Source organism: Carya illinoinensis, chromosome 7, assembly GCF_018687715.1.
Source record: "Carya illinoinensis cultivar Pawnee chromosome 7, C.illinoinensisPawnee_v1, whole genome shotgun sequence".
In the NCBI taxonomy this organism is placed as follows: domain Eukaryota; kingdom Viridiplantae; phylum Streptophyta; class Magnoliopsida; order Fagales; family Juglandaceae; genus Carya; species Carya illinoinensis.
The window spans coordinates 36,565,795-36,587,665 of record NC_056758.1 but is presented as its reverse complement, the minus strand read 5'-3'; the positions used below and the strand labels follow the sequence as shown (position 1 = coordinate 36,587,665).

At 38.0% G+C, this 21,871-nt stretch overlaps 1 protein-coding gene across 2 annotated transcripts in view; it reads right to left on the bottom strand.

The window, feature by feature from the left end:
• The window catches only part of LOC122316451 (protein SABRE), a 42,185-nt gene extending 25,997 nt beyond the window's left edge, over window positions 1-16,188 (bottom strand). The window contains exons 1-7 of one of the 2 annotated variants that reach the window (XM_043132973.1): window positions 15,581-16,188; window positions 11,721-11,832; window positions 10,401-10,661; window positions 9,769-10,031; window positions 9,291-9,507; window positions 3,108-3,278; window positions 2,937-3,014 (exon numbers count right to left, since the gene is read on the bottom strand). In XM_043132973.1, coding sequence (XP_042988907.1) covers window positions 2,937-3,014; window positions 3,108-3,278; window positions 9,291-9,507; window positions 9,769-10,031; window positions 10,401-10,661; window positions 11,721-11,832; window positions 15,581-15,651 — 1,173 coding nt within the window. In that variant the 5' untranslated portion in view covers window positions 15,652-16,188. The remainder of the gene's footprint in view (window positions 1-2,936; window positions 3,015-3,107; window positions 3,279-9,290; window positions 9,508-9,768; window positions 10,032-10,400; window positions 10,662-11,720; window positions 11,833-15,580) is intronic. The other variant, XM_043132974.1, reaches the window with a different exon arrangement.
• Between the last annotated feature and the right edge of the window lie 5,683 nt (window positions 16,189-21,871).

Sequence of the window (21,871 nt, the reverse complement as noted above, 5' to 3'; positions counted from 1 at the left end):
TCCATAGACTATCCTGTGAATTACACGGTTCACAAGAATACAAAAGGCTGTAAAAGGATTCAAAACTACTCATCTCCTAATCTTGTGCAGCCCTACTGAAGTTGATGTTCTATTGGCCTGATCTTTCCCTTACATCTATTACTGATGCATCAATATCTCTTGCAACTCTAAATAATGAAGAAAAATATTCCTTTAGAGCAACATGGTCACACCAAGTGTCATACCAGAAATTAATACGGGTTCCTTCTCCTAGGCGAAATCAAGTATAGCGAGAAAAGACCTCCCACTCTCTTCTTACATGTTTCCATAAACCCACTCCGTACACTCCTCTCACTTCTTTTGTACACCAACCCCCCCATAGTTCCCCATATTTGCTCTCAATTACCGTCTTCCAAAGGGCTTCAAGTTCCTTCTGATACCTCCACAACCATTTACCTAGTAACGCCCGATTGAAGGTTCTCATATTTCTAATGCCCAAGCCCCCAATCGAGATAGGGCTACATACATTTTCCCACTTAACTAGGTGAAATTTATATTCCTCTCCCAATCCACCCCACAAGAGATCCCTTCAAAGTTTCTCTAATCGAAATGCCACCTTTGCTGGAATAGGAAACAATAACAAAAAATAGGTAGGTAGATTAGATAGAGTACTCTTAATCAGTGTAATCCTACCACTTTCTCAATAACTGAATCCCATAATGGAGTCGCTCTCGAGGCCGCCCCCAACGGAAGCCCCAGATAGGTCATGGGTAACACCGCAGTCGTACATCCCAAAATGCTAGCCAACTGTCTAATATGCCGAACTCCTCCAATAGGCATCATCTCTGATTTTTCCAAATTAACCTTTAAGTCCGAAAGTTACTTCAAAACAAAGGAGAAGGGCCTTCAGAACTCAAATCTGGTAAGGATCTGCTTCGCAAAAGAAAAGAGTACCATCTGCGACCAACAAATGAGATATGTTAACAAGTCCCCTATTCAGAGAGCCGATCTTAAATCCAGCCACCAAACCATTTGCAACCAAGGCCGAGGACATTCTGCTTAACGCCTCCATCACAATAATAAAGAGTAATGGGAACAACGGATCTCCTTGTCTTAAACCTCGTGTACTACGGAACAAACCAGTTGGGCTTCCATTTATCAAGACGGAGAATTTCACTGTTGATATGCACCACCTAATCCACGAGCACCATCTCTCCCCAAAACCACATTTCCCCAACAGATCAAGAAGGAAGTCCCAGACGTGGCCATACGCCTTCTCCATGTCTAGCTTGCAAATAATCCTTGCTTCACCAGTTTTTAGACGACTATCTATGCATTCATTAGCAATAAGAACCGCATATAGGATTTGTCTATCCTTGACAAATGCATTTTGAGGTTTCAAAATTAGCTTCCCCACTACCTCACTCAAACGATTCGTTAAGACCTTAGATAATATCTTGTATACCCCATTTACTAAGCTAATAGGCCTTAACCTACTCGGCCCCACCTTCTTTGGTATTAGTGAAAGAAAAGTAGCATTAAGGATTTTTTCAAACTTCCCCACCGAGTAGAACTCCTGGAACACCTTCATGAGATCATGTTTTAATACAGCCCAAGTTTGAAAGAAACCATCAAGACACGATGCCTTGTCTTTAACCATTTTCCTCACAACTTCATAAACCTCCATCTCCTCAAAAGGCCTATCCAGTCGATCTACCTCATTAAGTTCAATGAAATCAAAACCAAGCCCTTCAAGTTTAGGCCACCAACCCACCTGCTTAGAAAGTAATTGCTCAAACAAGTCAACTACATGGTTGTTTATCACTAGCTCTTCCTGACACTCCACTCCCTCTATTTTCAGCATCTCCATGTTGTTGTATCTCTTATGTGAGTTAAGTATTCTGTGAAAGAACTTAGTGCTTCGGTCACCTTCCTTCAACCATAACGCTCTTGACTTTTGACGCCAACATGTCTCTTCTAAAATTACAATTCTTTCAAGTTCCGCTTCCAGCCCCAATTTTAGAGCTATTTCTTCTTGAGTTAAGGACCATGCTTCTTGTATCCTTTCCAACCCTTGGATCTCCATTTCCTTACTTTTTTTGCACTCCCATATATTGCCAAAAGAATGCCTATTCCACAACTTTAGGTCTTTTTTTAGAGCTTTCAGTTTACCAACAAAAATAAAACTAGGAGTTCCTTGTATCTGATATGATGCCCACCATTGCCTGACCCTTTCCTCAAAGCCATCAACCTTCAACCACATGTTTTCAAATTTGAAGTACCTACGCCGCCTTTGGACTCCTCTGCCATCCAACATAATAGGCCAGTGATATGAACACAAACGAGGCAATCTCTTTTGCCACACATCCGGGAAATGACATTCCCACTCCGGTGAAATCAGGAATCTATCTAGTCTAGAAGATGTCTGATTATTAGACCACGTGCATGCACCCCCCCGCTAATGGTAAGTCCACGAGATTCAAATCAAAGATACACTCTGAAAATTCTGTCATAACTGGCCTAATTCTTATATTCCCAAAACACTCAGTTAGAAATCTTGTTACAAGATAAAAACTTGTTACAAAACACCAAGACAGAACTTTCTCAAGATAAAAAAACAAACTGCAGTTCATTTTGTTCTCAGGCAGCATTGTCAAGCACCTGTTCCAAGTCAGATGCCAACATCCATAGGACTGTCTATTTGACCTAAATCAAGTCAAACTCACTCATTTGCCACTTGTGATAATGAGTAAGCTTTAAATTTTAAGATTAACAAAACTGCATTGTTCAAGACAATCGTATAAAGTGATAATCCAAAGAGGGTGAATGTCCTAACAAAAAAATAGTACTACATATATAGTTCACACAACTGTTCTGTATTTACATAAACTAAAACACACAATAAAAAGGTAGCAGCTAGAAAAAGATAATAAACTGATAATAAACTACCTACTTACCTGTATCGGCACATACAAAAATGAGACAACATCAACTTTAAGTATCTCCAAAACAGAGGTGCCAGCTTCTCTAAGAAGCTGAAATGTAGTGAAAAATCATTGTCAACAAGAAGTGAAGCTTAACATGATTGTAAAACTCTGGCACAAAAGAGCTGTAAGAAGATCAATTACATGAATCTCGCTGAAATCCATTTGCACATCAAGGCGTGTGCTGTCCCCCACATCTTCACTAAATCGAGATTTGATTATCTTTAATTGAATCCCCATGATGTTATTCTCAACATCAATATCATGCTCATGATGCACAAACCTCACATCCAGTTTTGGCAAGTTGAAGCAAACCTATATGTTAAGAATATGTTTTTTGTTAGTTAATTTTACTCCATTTAGCAAATTTTCCAACTTATTTATCATGCATTCCAATCAAACGCAACCAAGACATATTCTATGTGCCTTGAAATGGCATAAAGCATGTAAACATATTGCTGCTACCACAGGCAACCAGTGTATATATATGTAGACACGCGCACACTCAATAGTATGCTATAAGCAGAGAATTAATAACTGCTAATACAGCATATGTAGTTGGCTTAACAAGCGAACTTAATCCACAAATTAACTAAAATGATAGCATTGCTAGCGAAGGAGATAAAGAGGAACTGTGTCAGATAAAATATCATACAAGGCAGAAGATGGCTCTGCTGGTAGCCAGTGGTGAAGAAAACCCCACATTAACAGGGGAAAAATTTGAAACCCAGGTTTTACATAAGCAACCTAAGTTCTCTTCCAATTTGCTACCCGGGTGTAAGAGGTAGTGGCAAATAGTAAAGTGAAATACCAACCCAATCAATTGAAGCTGTATAAATTTTTTTTTTTTTATAAGTACTTTGAAGCTGTATAAATAAAATAAAATAAAAAAGGATCAAAGTTACTGAAGAGAAAAAATCTTTTTTATGCCGCACCTCTTCAAAGTTACAGAAGGCATGACTATTAAAAAAACATACCTCTTCCATAATGGGATAGGATATACATTACTATATGAGCATGCATTAGTGACAAAGAAAACCCTAAGGCTAACCCCACCATCACCCTTCACCTAAGGCACTGACCAGCATCACCCTTCACCTAAGAACCCCACCACCGCCACAAACAAGGCCGACGAACTCCGGCATCTTTGCCAAGGCCACTTCCGGCATCGGTCCTCCCTCCGGCGACCTGGAATTTCTCAAATTTCTCAGAGGCATCGTCAACCGTGGTACTTGTGCCTCCCCAACACAGACAAGACCGACAGGCTCTGGTGACTCCTCGGAGGGCACTCCAACATCGGTTCTCCCTCCAACGACAAGATTCAAAATCACCAAGGAGATCTCTCGGACCTTCATCAGTCAGATATGTGCCTCCACCACACAAACAATACCATCGGGCTTAGGCGAATCCTCTAAGGGCACTCCGGTGATCGGATTTTCTCAGGAAAACCACTCCTTTGATTTTGCTGCACAAACCTACATCAGATCTGCATGTTTGGGGAGATGATGTCTGAGATGACAAAGTGAGAGGAAGCTTGATGTTTTGGGAGATGATGTTGTGATTTGGTACCAGAGGATGATGACGCGATGCGGATTCATTTCAAATGGAAGGTGAGAGGTGGTTGAAGGTGGAATCAAAAACTTTCATTTTTACGAAAGAGGGAGGAAGTAGCTTTCGCATCTCTAAATGTAGTAAAAGGATAGCTAAGTTCATGTGCCAATGTGGGACAGGGGTTGGTAAGGGGATAGAGGATTGTTTAGAACTCATCTGTCATGATGGATTCTTCAGGGAGTTAAGGATGGGGAAAGGAGTTCTCATCATTCAACATCATATTAACGCAAAGGGCAGTTTTCTGCAACTTTCAGAATTTCGGAATGGTAGGAGGAAGTGTTTTTTGGTAATCCCTGAAGGTGCAAATGGCATCAAATGTGAAGGTTTTCAGAATTCCATTTGAAGCGTCACTGGGTCCAGAGCCGTTATTCTAAAGCATGCAAACAGAGGGGAGTTCGTTGATGGAAAGACAGTGAGAAGGCCTTCCCCGGTCAAAGGTGCCTCGTACGCCTCGGTGTTGAGGTCATTGGCAGGTAGTCCAATTGACAATAGCTCCGCGGTGGAAGGAAAGGGTGAGACACTTATAGGGGACAAAGGATGTCAGGTGAAATTGGGAGAAGTGAAGGGTAAGCACCATGTGGTGCAGGGTGGAATGGCTACCTCGGTCGAGTGTTTGAATGTAGGAGAAGTGGAGGAGGTCTTCTAGGCTGTAAAAGCTCAATTGATGGGAGTTATGGAGTATGTGAGAGATCTTAAAAATGACAATTAGTAGTTTTTAATTAGTCTAATTCATTTCTAAAATATAATTTGGCACCATGTTAGGATAACTTCCTAGACCGCCGCCACCATTCACCCACCCTAGACCGGTCAGTGACACGTCACCACCGACACATACAAGGCCGACGGGCCTCGACGTCTTCCCTGAGGGCCATCTAGCGTAGGTCCTCCCTCCGGGGATTTGGATTTTCGCAAGATCTATCTTTCTCGGAGGCAACGTCGACCGTTGAACCTATGCCTCTACCACCGCCGGAGACAAGGCCGATGGGCTCCTACGACTCCTTTGAGGGGCCTCCAACGTCAATCCTCCTCCGGCAATCAGGATTTTCTGCATTTTTTCGTAGGCGCAAGGCAGGTGTACCACAACATCAACCGTCGAACCTGTGCCTCCACCATCGCCACTGCCACAGACAAGACCATCGGGCTCTGGGGACTCCATTGAGGGGCCTCCGACGTCAATCCTCCTCCAGCGACCGGGATTTTGATCTGCAGTTTTTCGTAGGCGCAGTTTCATTTAACATCTTTTTCCTTAAGATGACGAAGCGGGATGTGATCTCGTGATTTGGGATCATGACAATGTGCAATGTGGATTCGTCTCAGTTGGAAGGTGAGAGGTGGTTGAAGGAGGAATCAAAAACTTTCGTTTCTACGAAAGAGGAAGGAAATAGTTTTCATCTCTGAACGTAGTAAAAAGATGACTAAGTTCATGTGTCTAGGTGGGACGGCAGCTTCATGGGTGGCAAAGGGGATAGATGATTGTTTAGAGCTTAACTGCCATGAAGGATTCTTAGAGAGCTAAGGATAGGTAATGGAGTTCTCATCATTCAACATCATATTAACACAAGGGGAAGCTTTCTACAGCTCTCAAAATTCTAGAATGGAAGAAGGTTTATTGGTGATTTTGGAAGGCACAAATGGCATTGGATGGAAAGGTTTTCAGCAATCCATTCGAAGCGTTACTGGGTCCAAAGCCACTATTATGAAGCATGCAAACAGAGGGGAGTTTGTTCAATGAAAGACAATGGGAAAGCCTTCCTCAGTCAAATTTGCCTCGTACGCTATGGTGTTGAGGTTATTGGTAGGTAGTCCGACCGAGACTAGCTGCCCTCAATCACCAGTTGCAAATGGGGTTGGTACTTTTCTCCATGGTTCACTTTCGGGTCCCTCCAAGGTCTTGAGTACTTTGGAAGAAATAGACGAGCCTCTTTTAGAAGATGAAAATGGGGTAACAGAATGTAGTGCTTCCCCTACCTGTTCTATGCCTCCTGAGGGAGCAATAGGGTCTGACAAAGTGGCACTGAAAGGATCGTTGGGGAGTGAAGCACATACAAGCAATGTTCTCGTTGATGGAGGGGAGGAACCTTTAATGGGGACAGAAGCAATGGACAGCAACCATATAGTTATTAAGGAGATTCGGGATTTGAATGCAAGATATGGCGGGGGGGAAATTATGGGTTTGTTGTTGGTACCTTGTGAGAAGGAATGTCTAGAGACGGGAGGTGCCATTGGGTACTATGTCTAGGGATAATGTTGTTCCCATGGTTTCTCTTCTTCTGATAAACGATATAGCAAGTTCACCATCGGATTGGATTCTGTATAAAGTTAACGAGATTCAGCATATCGTGGGGCTTTCACGTGAAGGATGTGAAGATCAATTTAAAGCACTACTCACTGTGATTGAGGCGAGCCACGCACTTGAAACCAAATCAAGTTTTAAGAAAAGTAGGGAGTTAAAGAGTCTTTCTTGGGCAATCAACTACGACGCTAAGGGTGGTAGCTCAAGTCTAGGGAAGACTAAAGGGAGGACATTGTGAAGACGTTCTCGTAGAGGGAGAGTATTAGTTTTACGTGAAACAATGGGTTGGGGTTGGGGAGGTATGTTCCATTCCAATTCGAGCTTGGTGTATTTTGAGTAGTTTTTCACAGGCTTTTTGGGTCGTCAGGTGCTCTCTAGTATGGGCTAGGCGTTTTCTTGTATACGTTCAGTGTACTTGGTTACTCCTAGTGATATATATAATATTTTTACTTATAAAAAAAATGTGAATAAGGGGTTGGACCTGGCCATGCGTTTGGGTGATGAGTTGAAAATGAACAAGGGGGACGGGGGGTAGATCCTACGGGTTTAAAGGCCTCAAGTGTGCTAGCAAAGGGCACTTCGGCGCCATCGTAGATAGGGATGTCGGACGCCGACATCAGTGTTCACGCCGGTTTGTTGTCTTACTGCCCTCAGTCACCAGTTGCATTTAGGGTTGGTAACTTTATCCAGGGTTTACTTTCAATTGATGATGGGGCGATCCTTCCAGGGTTTTGAGTACTTCAGGAAGAAGCAAACGAGCTTCTTTCAGAAGATGAAAATGGGGTAACAAAATGTAGTACTCCCCTTACTTTGTTCTATGCCTCCTGATGGAGTAGTAGGGTTTGACAAGGTGGCACAGAAAAGGTCGTCAAGGGGTGGAGCACCTACAAGCAATGTTCTCATCAATGGAACGACGACACCTATGCCGAAGGTGAAGGAACTTCTAACGATGATAGCAACAATATAGCTGTTGAGGATGTTTGGGATTTGAATGTAGGATAATACGGGGAGGAAATTATGGGTTAATCGTTGGTTCCTTGTGAGGAGGAATGTCTAGGGTCGGGAGAGCAATTGGGAACTGTGCCTGGGGATAATGTTGTTCCCCTGGTTTCTCTTCCTCCGACAAACAACATAGCAAGTTCACCATTAGATTGGGTTATACATAAGGTTAACGAGATTCAGCATATTGTGGGGCTTTCACATGGAGGATGAGAAGACCAATTTAAAACACTACTCGCTGAGATAGAGGCGGGTCACTCGCTTAAAACCAAATCAAGTTTTAAAAAAAAGTAGGGAGTTAAAGCTTCTTTCTTGGGCAATCAACTACGACGCTAAGGGATGTAGCTCAAGTTGAGAGAAGACAAAAGGGAGGGAATTGTGAAGACGTCCTCGTAGAGGGAGTTTTGGGTGGAGTATTAGTCTTACGGGTGGTGGGGTTGGGGAGGTGTGTTCTATTCCAATTCAAGCTTGATGTATTTTGGATAGATTTCTAATTTTCATGGGCTTTTTGGGTCATTTGGGGCAAGCTAGTATGGGCTACGTGTTTTCTTATATACGTCCAATGTACTTAGTTACTCCTATTTATATATATAGAATATTTTTACTTATTAAAAAAAAAAAAAGCATTTAAGAAGTGCAGTTTGAACTATCTAATTCAAATGAACTTATATTTTCCAGTCATGAACTTAGACACATTCAGATTGTTCATAACTCCCTTTCTTCCAAAAATTATAGCATGAAAAGAAAAACAACCAATACCATATTTTTCCAAGCTTGCTCTAGGTTCTATTACAGTAGATCTAATGTTCTGTAATGAAGTATTCTTCTAACCAGGCCTTATAATTATACATTTTTCAACACGAATGATATTATGACCCGCGCGGCGGGGGGGGGTGGTGGTGGTGGTGGTGGAACTTTGCAGAGTAATTTCAGTAAGGAGTTATAAACATTCACAGCAAGCATTCAAGAGAAGGGGCAAGGGTAACTTAAGATTCATTTTTTTCACAGGTTCATCCAACCAACCAGAAATATTGAAACTTTCTCTTTTTTGGGCAGAATAGCAGGTTCAAACAACTATTTCCAGCACCCCTGCAGGAAATTCATTTCTGAAAATGTTATCCCCTATAGCTATAGTTTACTTGTATACACACATTTTTTTATAAGTAGTTTCCTTGTATACAGTAACCAGCAGAAGTACAAACACAACTGTTACATAAAAATTTGTAGCAAAATAAGACTGTCAAGGTGGAAAAAAAACATTTATACACTAGTCAACTTTTTTTATATACCCTAGTCAACTTATATTGCTTTCTTCCTGAAATGGTTTTATTTTTCAATTGCAACCAAATAAAATTGAAAAAAATATACAAAGCAAGAGCAAAAGAAACTGGGAAGCATGTAGAAAGCCATCTATAATGACAAACCTTTTCCGGAAACATAATAGTGTACTTCGAAAGTGCTGCAAGAGTTTGTTTGCCCTGTGGCCTTTTAGCGGCCACAGAATCAACAGTTGAATCTATGACTTTATCAGAATGAGAAGTGCTAGATGATCTCTTGCTTTTTGAAAGAAACTTCTCATTTAGGTTCACAGTGACCTCTCCACTGGTAATATCCAAATTCTTGATAATTACACCAACTTCCCTACATCCAAAAGAAACAATTGTAAATCTTTAGTCGGCAAACCAGTATTATCAAGATCAAGTTAAAACATTAACAAGTTAACAAGTGGATACCACCCATTTGACATGGAAAGTCGCAAAACAACCACTAAAATTTGTAAATTAACCAACTAATCTTATGTGATGTTGCCCATTAATTGAAAGATTCCACTTTTTGCCAGAAAACAATTTTAAGACTTGCGTCTAAAAAAGGCAAAGAAAGGAGCCTAAACAGGGAAAATACCTGTCATGACCAAATTCACAAGATAGAGAGAATTCTTCACAGCTAAAAGGGGCAGAAGACTTATCAATGGCAAAGGATGACTGGCCTGCAGAAATGCATCCTCCACTGTTAAAAGTGGAAGACTGCTCACAACTAGCCCGTGGTTCACCTATGTAAACGAAAATAGGCAATATACGCAGCTTAACGAACAGATTTGGCTTGGATCCACCATCTTTAGATATATCCACTGTCAATTCCTTAACTTCAATGGTAGCTTTGGGTGTCTGCAGCATGAGAAGAGTTACCATGACCAAAAGAATTTCTTGCCACAAAAAGAAACCAGAGACTATTTTAACAGACAAACAAGAAACCATATTGTAGTAAATTTGAAGCTTTTCAACCCTAGTTCAGAAATTATCATTGGAACCTTTTGGGGGGCTAATACATTAAATTTCTGCTCTATGCTAATGGAAAGGCAAAATAGCCCATCACCAAAAAGACATGAAAGGTGAAAAAGTAAAAGACCATAGGAGCAACTAAAACAATAATAGCACCCAAAGTAAAAGAGACCAGATGAGTCATTCAAAAAATATTATGAAATAATAACCAGAAGAAAAACTTCACCCCCAAAAAAAAAAAAAAAGTGCAAATACCTTTACAACGAAATCGGTGACAGATACTGACAAATATCTCGCAATGTTAGCTACAACCATCCACTTTCCCCGGCCTGAGGTGCGGGGTTTTCGAATTTTAGCCTTTTGTGTGCTTTTAGTTGAATGCCTCACTACAACTTCTAAGTCACATATTAACACTTGCAGCTTTGGATCCCGAGAAATAAAACCAGCACCAAGTTTGACCAAGGACTGACGTAGGCTGAGTCTAATTTCACCAACAGATACAGATTCAACAGCACCCTGCCAATAACAAATCCATAAAGACAGTGATAAAAGTGTCCAGATGTGTTTCTTTTGGGGGTGGGGAGTTTTTGGGAGGAGGGGGAGGGAGGAGAACAATAATAACATATTAATTACTGAAGGAATTCCAGTTAGATTTAACAACTTTGCTTGAATTCCAGTTAGCTTTAACGACTTCGCTTGCAGTCAATGACCAAAGCTTCCATAAAAATTAGCCTGCCAGTCGGTACACTACAAAATTATTCTATGAAACCTAATATCAAATGGAATGGTTGCCTCTCTCCCCCCACTTCGTGGAAATCGGACTGGCTTTATTTTATATGACCACCAAAAATAGGTAAAGCAAGAGAAACCTCCTCATTGGCACCAAGGCCTTGATACAATGAATTGGTAAAAAGAACTCAAAATCAGGGTGTTGGGGAGGCAGGGTGCACCCTAGCCAAGACCAAAGATGTATGTTCAAAAATCTAAGTCGCAATACATGATGCAGACCCTCATTTATTATAAGAGCAACATATGGCAAGCCCATTAATGAGCACCATCCATGATTCAGGTGATAGGGCCAGTTTGGGTGGTGGACTATTCTCAGCATACTCCACTACTTTCATTATTTTATCCTTACTTTTTACTATTGTGTACTACTATTCACTGCTATTTAATATTTTATCATTATTTTTTCACTACTTTTTCTCTATTATTCAAGAATATCTGAGATTACCTTACTACCCAAACCCAACCTAAGACCCACATTTTGCATGAATTGACACGGCATAGAAAAAGTCATTCGATAAGCATCATAAAACCCACACCATTCCCAAAGTCAACTTAGTTCACAATCTCTTGTCAACAAAAATCTATTTTTAAGTGGAAATTCACAGATATTTTACAAAGTACTTTTTTAACCATGTAATCAATCTCTCATAGTGAATATAAGTGAACTCTACCTAGTAATGGGCGTATGATGCTATGATGAGCTATTGACCTAGCACAATAAGGAGAAAACTAAGACCAACTGACACATAAAAACAAGTTAATGCAGTTACTCAAGGAAAAGAAAACCTTTTCAAACTTCACCACAACATCTCGTAAACATTTCCATCCGCCAATCCGAAATTTGACAGATGCTCCCACAATCCGACTCAAAACCCAAGCCAGCAACTTGGAAGCAGATCTGGATAAAAGAAGGAAAAGAAAGTCCAATAAAGAATTGGCAATAAAAATGACAGCCAACAAAAAAATAAAAATAAAAATGGCCACAAATCCAATTGGCCTATAAGATATAAACAAGAAAATGACAAAATAACGTAATTCACAACAGTATCGGTGACAATACGCTTAATCTTAGAACATACAATGGCATTAGTGTAAACAAAGTGCACACAAAGAAAGATGATAATGATGGCATGCCAGATAAGAGAGACGAATTAAGTATAGGAAGAAAGTGACAGTGAATAGAATCTCACATTGCCAATGAGAGAAATTTCTTATGGTTTATAGTGATTTCAGAAAGCTCCAATTGTAATATTAAATAGTTCTTTTTTAGTCCTTTGAGAGATGATAAGTTATAAACATCATGTGTGCTAAGTCCCACATTTGCTACTTACTAGATAAAATTCGGCTTTAAAAAAGCTTATGGGGAAACTTCAAATTGACTAAAGTTTTTTAAATTAAAATGTGGATGTGGCAAAGTGAGGTAAAAAAAAATTTTGAAAATCGATGTGGATGTGGCACAACAATGATATTGAGATGATTAAAGCTGATAATAATGTGCTCTCTCCACCTGATGAGATTCAAGATCATGTTGTGCAGTTTTATAGTACTCTTCTAACTGAGATAGAGGATTGTAGACCTAAAATTGATGGTCTGAATCTTGAGGCTGTGGATTCCTTTACAGCAACCTGGCTTGAGAGGCCGTTTGAAGAGGTTGAGGTGTATCGGGTGGTTTGTGGGATTAGAAGAGACAGAACTCCTAGCCTGGATGGGTTTTCTATGGCTTTCTTTCAAGATTGTCGGGAGATAGTGCGAAGTAGAATTTATAAGATAATTCGAAGGTTTGGGCAAATCGAATGAGCAAGGTGATGGATAAAATTATTTCTAAAACCCAAAATGCCTTTATTAGAGGCCAACAAATCATTGATTTTGTGCTTATTGCGAATGAGTGTTTAGATAGTCGGTTGCGGGAAGGTGTTCCGGGGGTTCTTTGTAAGCTGGAATGGAAAAGGCATACAATCACATAAATTGGGAATTTCTTTTCTACATGCTTAGAAGATGTGGTTTTGGTGACAGGTGGTGTGGTTGGGTTAGACATTGTATTTCGACTGCTTGGTTTTCGGTTTTAGTCAATGGGCAGTCTTGTGGTTTTTTTCAGAGTTCAAGAGGATTGAGACAGAGGGATCTGTTATCTCCATTTTTATTTGTTCTTGTTATGGAGGCTTTCAGCTGTATGGTGGAGGCTGTGGTAGGAGGAGGTTTTATTTCCAGTTTTTCGGTGAGAACTTCTACTAATGGCTTTACTTCTATATCACATTTACTTTTTGCTAATGATACTCTTATTTTTTGTGATGCTATTGGGGAACAGATTAAAGCATTGAGGGCTGTCTTGTTATGTTTCAAGCCGTCTCCGGGTTAAAGGTGAACTTGGGTAAATCCGAGCTGGTCCCAGTGGAAGATGTGCATAATATTATCAATTTGGCAGAGTTTTTTTTTTTTTTTTTTATAAGTAATAATCTTTATTGAATATGAAGAAACTAGGCAATGCCCAAGTACACAGGGAGTATACAAAGTGAAAAAAGAGATCAAATAAATTTGGCAGAGTTATTGGAATGTAGAGTTGCTTATTTGCCCATGAAATATCTAGGCCTCCCGTTGGGGCCATCGTTCAAGGAAAAATATATTTGGGATGGGATGATTGAGAAGATTGAGAAAAGGTTGGCAGCGTGGAAAATGTTGTATTTATCAAAAGGAGGTAGAATCACCCTTATAAAGGGTACTCTTTCTAATATCCCAACGTACTTTCTTTCTCTATTTCCTTTACCAGTAGGAGCGGCCAATTGTATTGAAAAGTTGGAGCTTTTTTGTGTGGAGGTTTGGGAGAGGAGAATAAAATTCCTTTAGTAAACTGGAAAAAAATTTGCTGTCCAATTGCTGATGGAGGCTTGGGGGTTCGTAATTTGTGTAGTTTTAATAAGGCGTTGTTGGGGAAGTGGTTGTGGAGATTTAATAGGGAAGAGGGAGCGATGTGGAGGGGGGTGATTGTCCGGAAGTATGGAAGTGATTTATTTTTTGGTTTTTTTTTTTTTGGGGGGGGGGGGGGGGGGGGGGGGCTGGTGTGCTAAAGAGAGTAGGGGGACTTATGGTGTAAGTTTATGTAAATTTATTAGAAAAGGATGGGATAATTTTGTGAAACATGTTAATTTTGTAGGTGATGGTTCAAGAGTTCGATTCTGGTTTGATGTTTGGTGTGGTGAGACTGCACTGTTTAGAGCTTTAGATTGGTTGTTAATCAGCAGGCCTCAATTTCAGAGTTGATGATGAGTCACTCTAATGAATATGTGCATTGGGATGTCAGCTTTTTCAGACCTATTCCAAATTGGGGAATTGAGGAGGTTACTGATTTTTCAGGCTGCTGTATTCAGTAGTTATTAGACGACATGAGAGGGAGCAAATGTATTGGAGATAAACAGCGTCTAAAAAGTTTTATGTTAGATCTTATTATAAGACGTTGTACGATCAGCATAATATCTCTTTTCCTTGGAAAAGTATATGGAAGGCTCATGTTCCGTCAAAGGTTGCTTCTTTTGTTTGGACAGAAGCAATTGGGAACATTCAGACAATTGACCGTTTGAGAAAGCATGGAATGATTGTCATGGAGTGGCGCGTCATGTGTAAGAAAGCTGCGGAATCAATGGACCATTTACTTATACATTGTGATGTGGCTACAGGGTTATGGGATGGCATGTTTAGAAGATCCGGACTGTCCTGGGTTATGTCAAAATCAGTGATAGACTTACTTGCATGTTGGTCTAAACCTCATTCTTGCTCTCAAGTGGCAGCTGCGTGGAATATGATTCATTTGTGTATTATGTGGTGCATTTGGTTGGAAATGAATGAGAGGTGTTTTAATAATAAAGAACGCAATGTAGATGAACTCTGGAAATTTTCTATGTGTTCTTTGTTTAGTTGGTTTTCAGCTATTGTTCTTGATGGAGGGGCAGTCCATGAGTTTTGGTCCTCGTTGTTCGTATTTAGGTGTTCCTTTTGTATACTTCCTACGCATTCAATGAATAAAATTTTTACTTATCAAAAACAAAAAAATTTGAAAATGGAAACATCTACCCTAGCGTGAGGCTGGTAAGTTTTTGTTAAGGAATGGGCACAGGAATAACAACGGTAGTATTTGGAGTGTACGAACAGGATTTCTAGATGATGCTGCCATTATGATTCTCAATAAATTTACTCATTTGCAATGGTTGAGAGCTACATATAGAATTTGCTGCTGGAGCGGCTCATCACGCCTATATTGAGCCTCATCCAATCTCGCCTTTGTCAGTATACCTCCAATCCCTGTAAATTTATTAGCGTTGAACTCCACGTACAAGGCTACTAAATGGTGTCAACTCACTAAATTCAGATACCATAAGATCAAGCCACCTATTTATTTTACCTATCAAACAAAAAAATATCAAACCACCTAGTCTTGCGTCTCAAACCAAATGCGAGCTCAATTTGATCATACAAGTAACACGTTGCATTAAAAACGAAAAGGCCAATACAAGTGCATCAAACCACACGATAAAATTGTTCCTACAAACTGATCAACCCATATTTGATACCAAAAAATATACATTCCAAATTTCCAATAACGTACACAAAGTAAAACGTACAAGTTATGCACTTGGCGGCGGAATTCAGGAACTTACATGAATATTAACCACAATGTGATGGAAACTAGCAAGAACCCGAAGAGGAACTTGACGGGCGAAGCTGCCATTTCCGCCGGAGAATCCGTATGTCTCCCAAAATGCGGTTTTTGATCAAATTATCGAATTCCAAAGAGTGAAATAGAGAGCATTCTGAGACCGTAATTTCATTTTAGAATGCAGGAGAAAAAACCCTAATAATTCAATCCCAAATATTCTCTCTAAAACCGGTGGGGCTAAGAAGGCCAATCTGACTAGGTCTTCGACGCGCAGTGATCGGAGTGTGTGTGTTTTTACAGACGAGTGAGATCCGATCCGTCAGGTACTCGCTGATGTGAGAGAGAGAGAGAGAGAGAGAGAGAGAGAGAGGGTGGGAGGAAGTCAATAAGAAGATCGTGGTATGGAGGGAGGGAGGCAGAGAGAGAGAAGGGGGGGGGGGGGGATCAATGAAGGTGGGGGGCTCGGATCTGGTGCGGTACAGGATACAGGGTGAGGTCGGTGTTCTATTCGTCAACGGGTTCCCGGGGAAACGTGGGTGAGACGTCAATGTTTTGATGGCGAGCGTGTCCTTGGGAATGGCTTTGGTCAACGGTGCGTTTGGACAGCTTTTGTTTGTCTTGTTTCCTTCTCTCTTTATCCTTTATTTTCTCTTCAGAGGCGGTTAACACGATCTTTGGAAGTTTGACGGTCCGGGTGGCAATTTTGCTACCCGCCGTGGGAGAGAGAGTGAAACCTTCAGTTTCGGTTACTTGATAGATGGTTGATCCGATCCACTAAGCAAATTATATATTAAGAATTTAAGGACGATGTATTTACGATGGATTGAGTATATTTATCATCTCATATCACATATTTCATATATTTTAATATTTTTTTATTTTATTTTATTATTATAAATCTAATTGAGTTATTTTACTTATCATTTATATATTATATATTTATTATAAAAAAAAAATTAAAATATATATAATATATGGTGTGTGAGGATAATAAATATAATTATTTTTTTAAAATCAAATAAAATTAGTTTTTAATCCTTCTATAAACTAATAATAAAACATATTATTCTTATTTTTTATTTCACCAACTTATCTGTTTCTTATTTAAGATTGATCTGTTAATTGATACCATTAAATATAAGATTGTAAAAGATAGGACGAAGGAAAATAATAAATATTGCTCTATTATCGTGCCATTTTATTTATACCATTTTTCCACCCCTTCTTACCTCAAAGACTAGTTTATTTTTATGACCCTTCTTAACCTATCTCATCCTATATAATTATTACAACTTTCATATATTTACACTCAAAATAAAATAAATAATTTAATTTTTTTAAATCTCAAAATAAAAATAATATTAAAAATATATATTATAACAATATTTTATTTAACTTTTAACTTTCATCTCATCTTATCTACGAAAATAAATCTCTCGTTTTATGTGCCCTAAATTGAAGTAATTTGTATATGAGTTAACCTCGGGACGGTTAGGCTTTTAAATCTCAAATAACAGCCTTCCATTAATTGGCTGCCACGTACGCGTCCCATGACCTCCATTTCTTAACCGCGATTCACCCAATTCTTAATCTTTCGCTCCCAAAATCGTCTCTCACTCTTTCACCACGACCAAGTGTTTCATTCTAGGTCCCCTCCCCTTCTCACTGCAGTGGTTCAAATCAAGATGGCTTCAAACCCTTCTCTCTGCGGTGGTTTAAATTGTGACAGCTTCAGATACTAGTTTTTTCTACTCTATTTTTTTCCAAGATTAAACCTTTTTGTTCTACGTTATGGATTAACCATCCCTTGTCTGATTAGTCAATTTTGAATGAATGAAATGGATGTACCATTGGCTCAAGATTCACAAAATCTTTTTACTTGATCTAAGATTTGTGATTTATAGGTTATTTCGACATAATCTCAGGATATGTTTGGGTAGATAGATTTAGAGGGGAGAATATGGATTTTTCAACTTATTCTAACAAATAGTCGGAATAAATTTCAATGCACTTAATTTCTAAAATCCATTCGGACAAAAAAAAATTAGAGAAAAATAAGGAAGAATTCATTACATAATCATCTTCCCAAGTTTCATCCACATGATTTGCCATGAGAGAATCGCAAGATTTTCTGATACTTGGCAGTTGCAGTGGAACGAGGATAACTATTGGTCAACGAAGCAAAGAGATGGATTCGATGAGCTTCAATTCTGTCGATGGTGAGGATAGTGTCTAGAGTGAGAAAGTGAGACAGAAGAGGGGAGGCGATTGAGGGACCTACATTTGTGATTTAGTGTGGGTGGGTGTAATGGTTATTTGGTGTGATATCTGACGTGGTACTTCATGATAGGAAGGCTGTTTTTCTCATAAAAATGGTCGAACCGCTCCGAAGCAGCTTTGTTTATATATTTAAGTAAAAGATGTTAAAAACTACTTAAATGTATGACATTAATGTGTGCTTTTGATAATAATGTGAGATTAGATGATTTTATATTAAAGTTGAATAAAATATTACTTTTTAATATTATTATTATTTTGATATTTGAAATAGTTGAATTATTTATTATGTCTTGTATGAAAATTAAAAAAAAAATTATAATAATGAAATGAGATGAAATAATTTTACTATTTAAACAGGCCTAAGTTGTAAAATATATTTGACCCGATAAATCACTTATGATTCATGCGATTTCCGGTAAGAGCAAGAAAATAAAAACCATTGATTTCCATTTATTGTGATCGGACTGATATTATTTTTTCATGAGTCTTATTTATTCTAAGGTTTTTAATAGCTGTGTTAATGCAAAGTCAATGAAGAAAAATCAAACTTTAAATAAGCAAAACATGCTACGTCGTTTTTATATCGAATCTCTTCTATTACCTTTTAATGTGCTCGGATATTAATGGGGCAAAATTTACCTTCAATATATAACCTCTTCATGGACCGACGATTTCATATACTGTAAGGGCACTCTATCTTTTGAAATGTAATGTATAGGCACTCACGAAATGAACCAAACTAAAAACTATAAAGAAACAAAGAAAGATCATGTGAAAAAATAAAAAAATGTAAATATATATCCAATTATCTATCACTCCGAGCGCGTCCCTCTCTTACATATTTCTATCAATCTTAAATAATGAAAAATATTTGATAGTAAACTATAGAATGAAATATTCTTTAAAAACAATGAGTTAAAATTATTTTAAAAATTGAATTATGAAAATAGGTATCTCATATATGTTAGATCAATGAGATGCACGGTGACTAGAGTGGTGGCCCTAGCATTGACTAGTCACCGTGAGAGTCAAATATTACCACTCCCATAATGGTCAAACTCGAGGTGCCTTTGGATTTTAGATTTAAGTTAGATCAATTCAATTTTAAACTAAATCTAACATTTAAATATCCAGCTCTCAAATTATTAAACTCATATTCACTTAAAATTTTTTTATATGTGGAATCTATAACATTTTTTAACTTAATACCTCTTTACATGCGAGACCTACAATCTTTTTTCAATTTATCATAAATACATTTAAATTTATCTTAACATCCAAACACATCTAAACTCATATTAGATGGGCTCTACAAAACTCACTATATTATTTCAATTTATTAATATTCATAAATAACTCAATTTATATTAACTCGGCTCAACATTTAAATAGGATCAATCTACCATAAAGTAGTTCAATTAATATATGTACACGTTTTTTTTCTAAGGAAATGAAAAATGGGGGCAACTAGCGTAGCATCGCTCTCAATACGTAACCATAGGAATCTCTTCCCACTGTAAAATGTCTAGTTTGAGCCATAGTTACTGCTCCAAGTGCAAACCTGTTATTACCGCACCTCCAAAACCCATCATATGGCCCAAAAGTTAGGCTTTTACTACTACAAATGGTTTAAACTTATGTTCTCTCGAACTCCTGGCCTCGAAGTTATGAAATACCAGCTCGTATCAACTGGACTACCGCATTGATAGCAATTAATATATCTACACATGATGCATCTAATGGTATTTTTATCATCTGTTATATTTATTATAAAAAAGGGCAAGTAAAATTAAAAAAGAATCACAACATATATTAACAAAAATATATCACCTACCGATTAAATCACCAATGACCCTAGCTTTAGCAACCTCCAATATGACTAAGAGCATTGTTAATAGATTATTTATATTCAAAATAAACTATACTTTATAACTATTAGATAGAAAACTTACTTACAATGGATTAGGCAATAGCAAATTTTGTAACTTTTAGCTACAATAATTAGAAAGAGAATATCAAATTTGGTATATACTTTACAAAGACCAAATCTTTATTTTATTAATTTATTTGGAACTCTCCTCTCTCTTCTCTCGCATAGATATATCTCAAAGAGCATCATTCTGTTTATTTCTAGTAGCTTTAATTCACGAATTAAATAAATTAAATATTTTTTTAATTAAAATTCAATTCATGATAAAATTAAATAAATTAAAAATATCCAAATTAAATATATTTTTAGGTTAATATTAGTTTATTACTATATAATGAATAAATGAATAATCAAATATAGAGATTTGATGTGAATGGAATAGTCAAAATTAAATTCATTTCATATTATTTTATTATTATATAATAAAAAAATAACTATTATAATGTGGAGATTTATATGAATTGAATAGTCAATATTTAAATTCATCTTATATTCATAAAAAATATCATTTATATATACATAATTCAATAACAATGCTCTAAACTCAAACCACCGTTAAATAGTCAAATCCACGCAGTCAAAATCCATGTATCTAAATAGGATGCATTGACCACAATGCATATAACACGCAAAGATGCATCTATTCGTAGTACTATGATAACTTTTTATTTTATTTTTTATATATGTGGATAGGTTATTAAAATATTTTTGAAGAAAATAAGTAGAAATAATACTTATAAGAAAAAATAATAAACGATTATTAAAACACATGAAATCACTGGTATTAAAAAAATTAATTTTAAGTATAAGTTTCAAATAATTTTTTTTTTACATAAAATCTTTATAAAAAAATAAATGTTAATAAAAAATAATATATATTTTTTTAATACTTTTTCAAATGTATACTTTTTATTGTAAGACCCAGGTTCAAAAAATTTGTAAGCCCAGCCCAGCCCAGCCTAGCCCAACCCAGTTTATTTTTCCCTTTCCCTTTATGTTTTTCTCCAACCCCAAGATACCCTACACCATTCTATTTTCCACTGCGCGGCCCAACTCTCTCTTGCTCTCCTTTTGCCAAGCCGTTGCCGCCAGTCGTGAGTGCCGCCATATCTCTCTCTCGAATTTTCGGCTCCAGCTCTCTCTCTCTCTCTCTCTCTCTCTCTCTCTCTCTCTCTCTCTCTCTCTCTCTCTCTCTCTCTCTCTAACTCCGGTGTCATCGCAGCAAGCCGTGGACACCGAGACGTCCTCTCGCTCTCTCTCCCTCCACCGTGGGTGCCGCCGGACTCCGCACCACAACACCACCGACGAACAACCCCGCCTCACCCTGTCGCGACACCGTGAATCACCACATTTCAGCCTTTCAAACAATGGTATAAATTTGATCTCTCTGTTGTGAGGATAAGTGTGTTTATATAGGTGGAATTTTGAAATTTTGGTTTGGGGCCATGTGGCTGTGATTGAAATTATTATGTAAATTGGTGGAATTGATTTGTAGCATTAGTTGTGAATTTGTGTATTGGCTGAGTGTCTGTGAAGTGTTGAAATAAAATGTGGGATGGCATTTCGATGTGTCGGGAATGGCGAGTTTGGGCATTTGGCCTGGGCAATCTTAAACCCAAGGCACCGTGTTTGACTGGTTTGATTGGTGAGTTGTTTTTTTGACATGTCGGGAAAAGGTGTGGGCTCTTGGTTTGTTTGACATGCCGGGAGTAAGTTTGTTTAACTTGAAAGTGTAGGATGTGGGTTGATGTGTGTAGTGAATGGACAAGAAAATTTGAGGAGGTTAGATAAATCTATTAGTGTAGTGAGTGGATGTCGGACTTAGGCCATTATAAACCCATGGCACCAGTATGAACTATTTTGTTATGGGTTGGTCCGGCTTACTTTGATCTTTAGTTTTGAGTTTTACAATTTTGTTAGTTAGTCGGTTTTGTACATGTACAAGTTATTAATATGTCAGTGATCCTTTTTTGTTTTTTTGATAGGAAAGAGAAAATATTATTGAAATGAATGAAAAAGGCATAAGCCATGTATACCAGAAGTGTACAGAAGAACACAATATGTTAGTGATACCTTTATGGA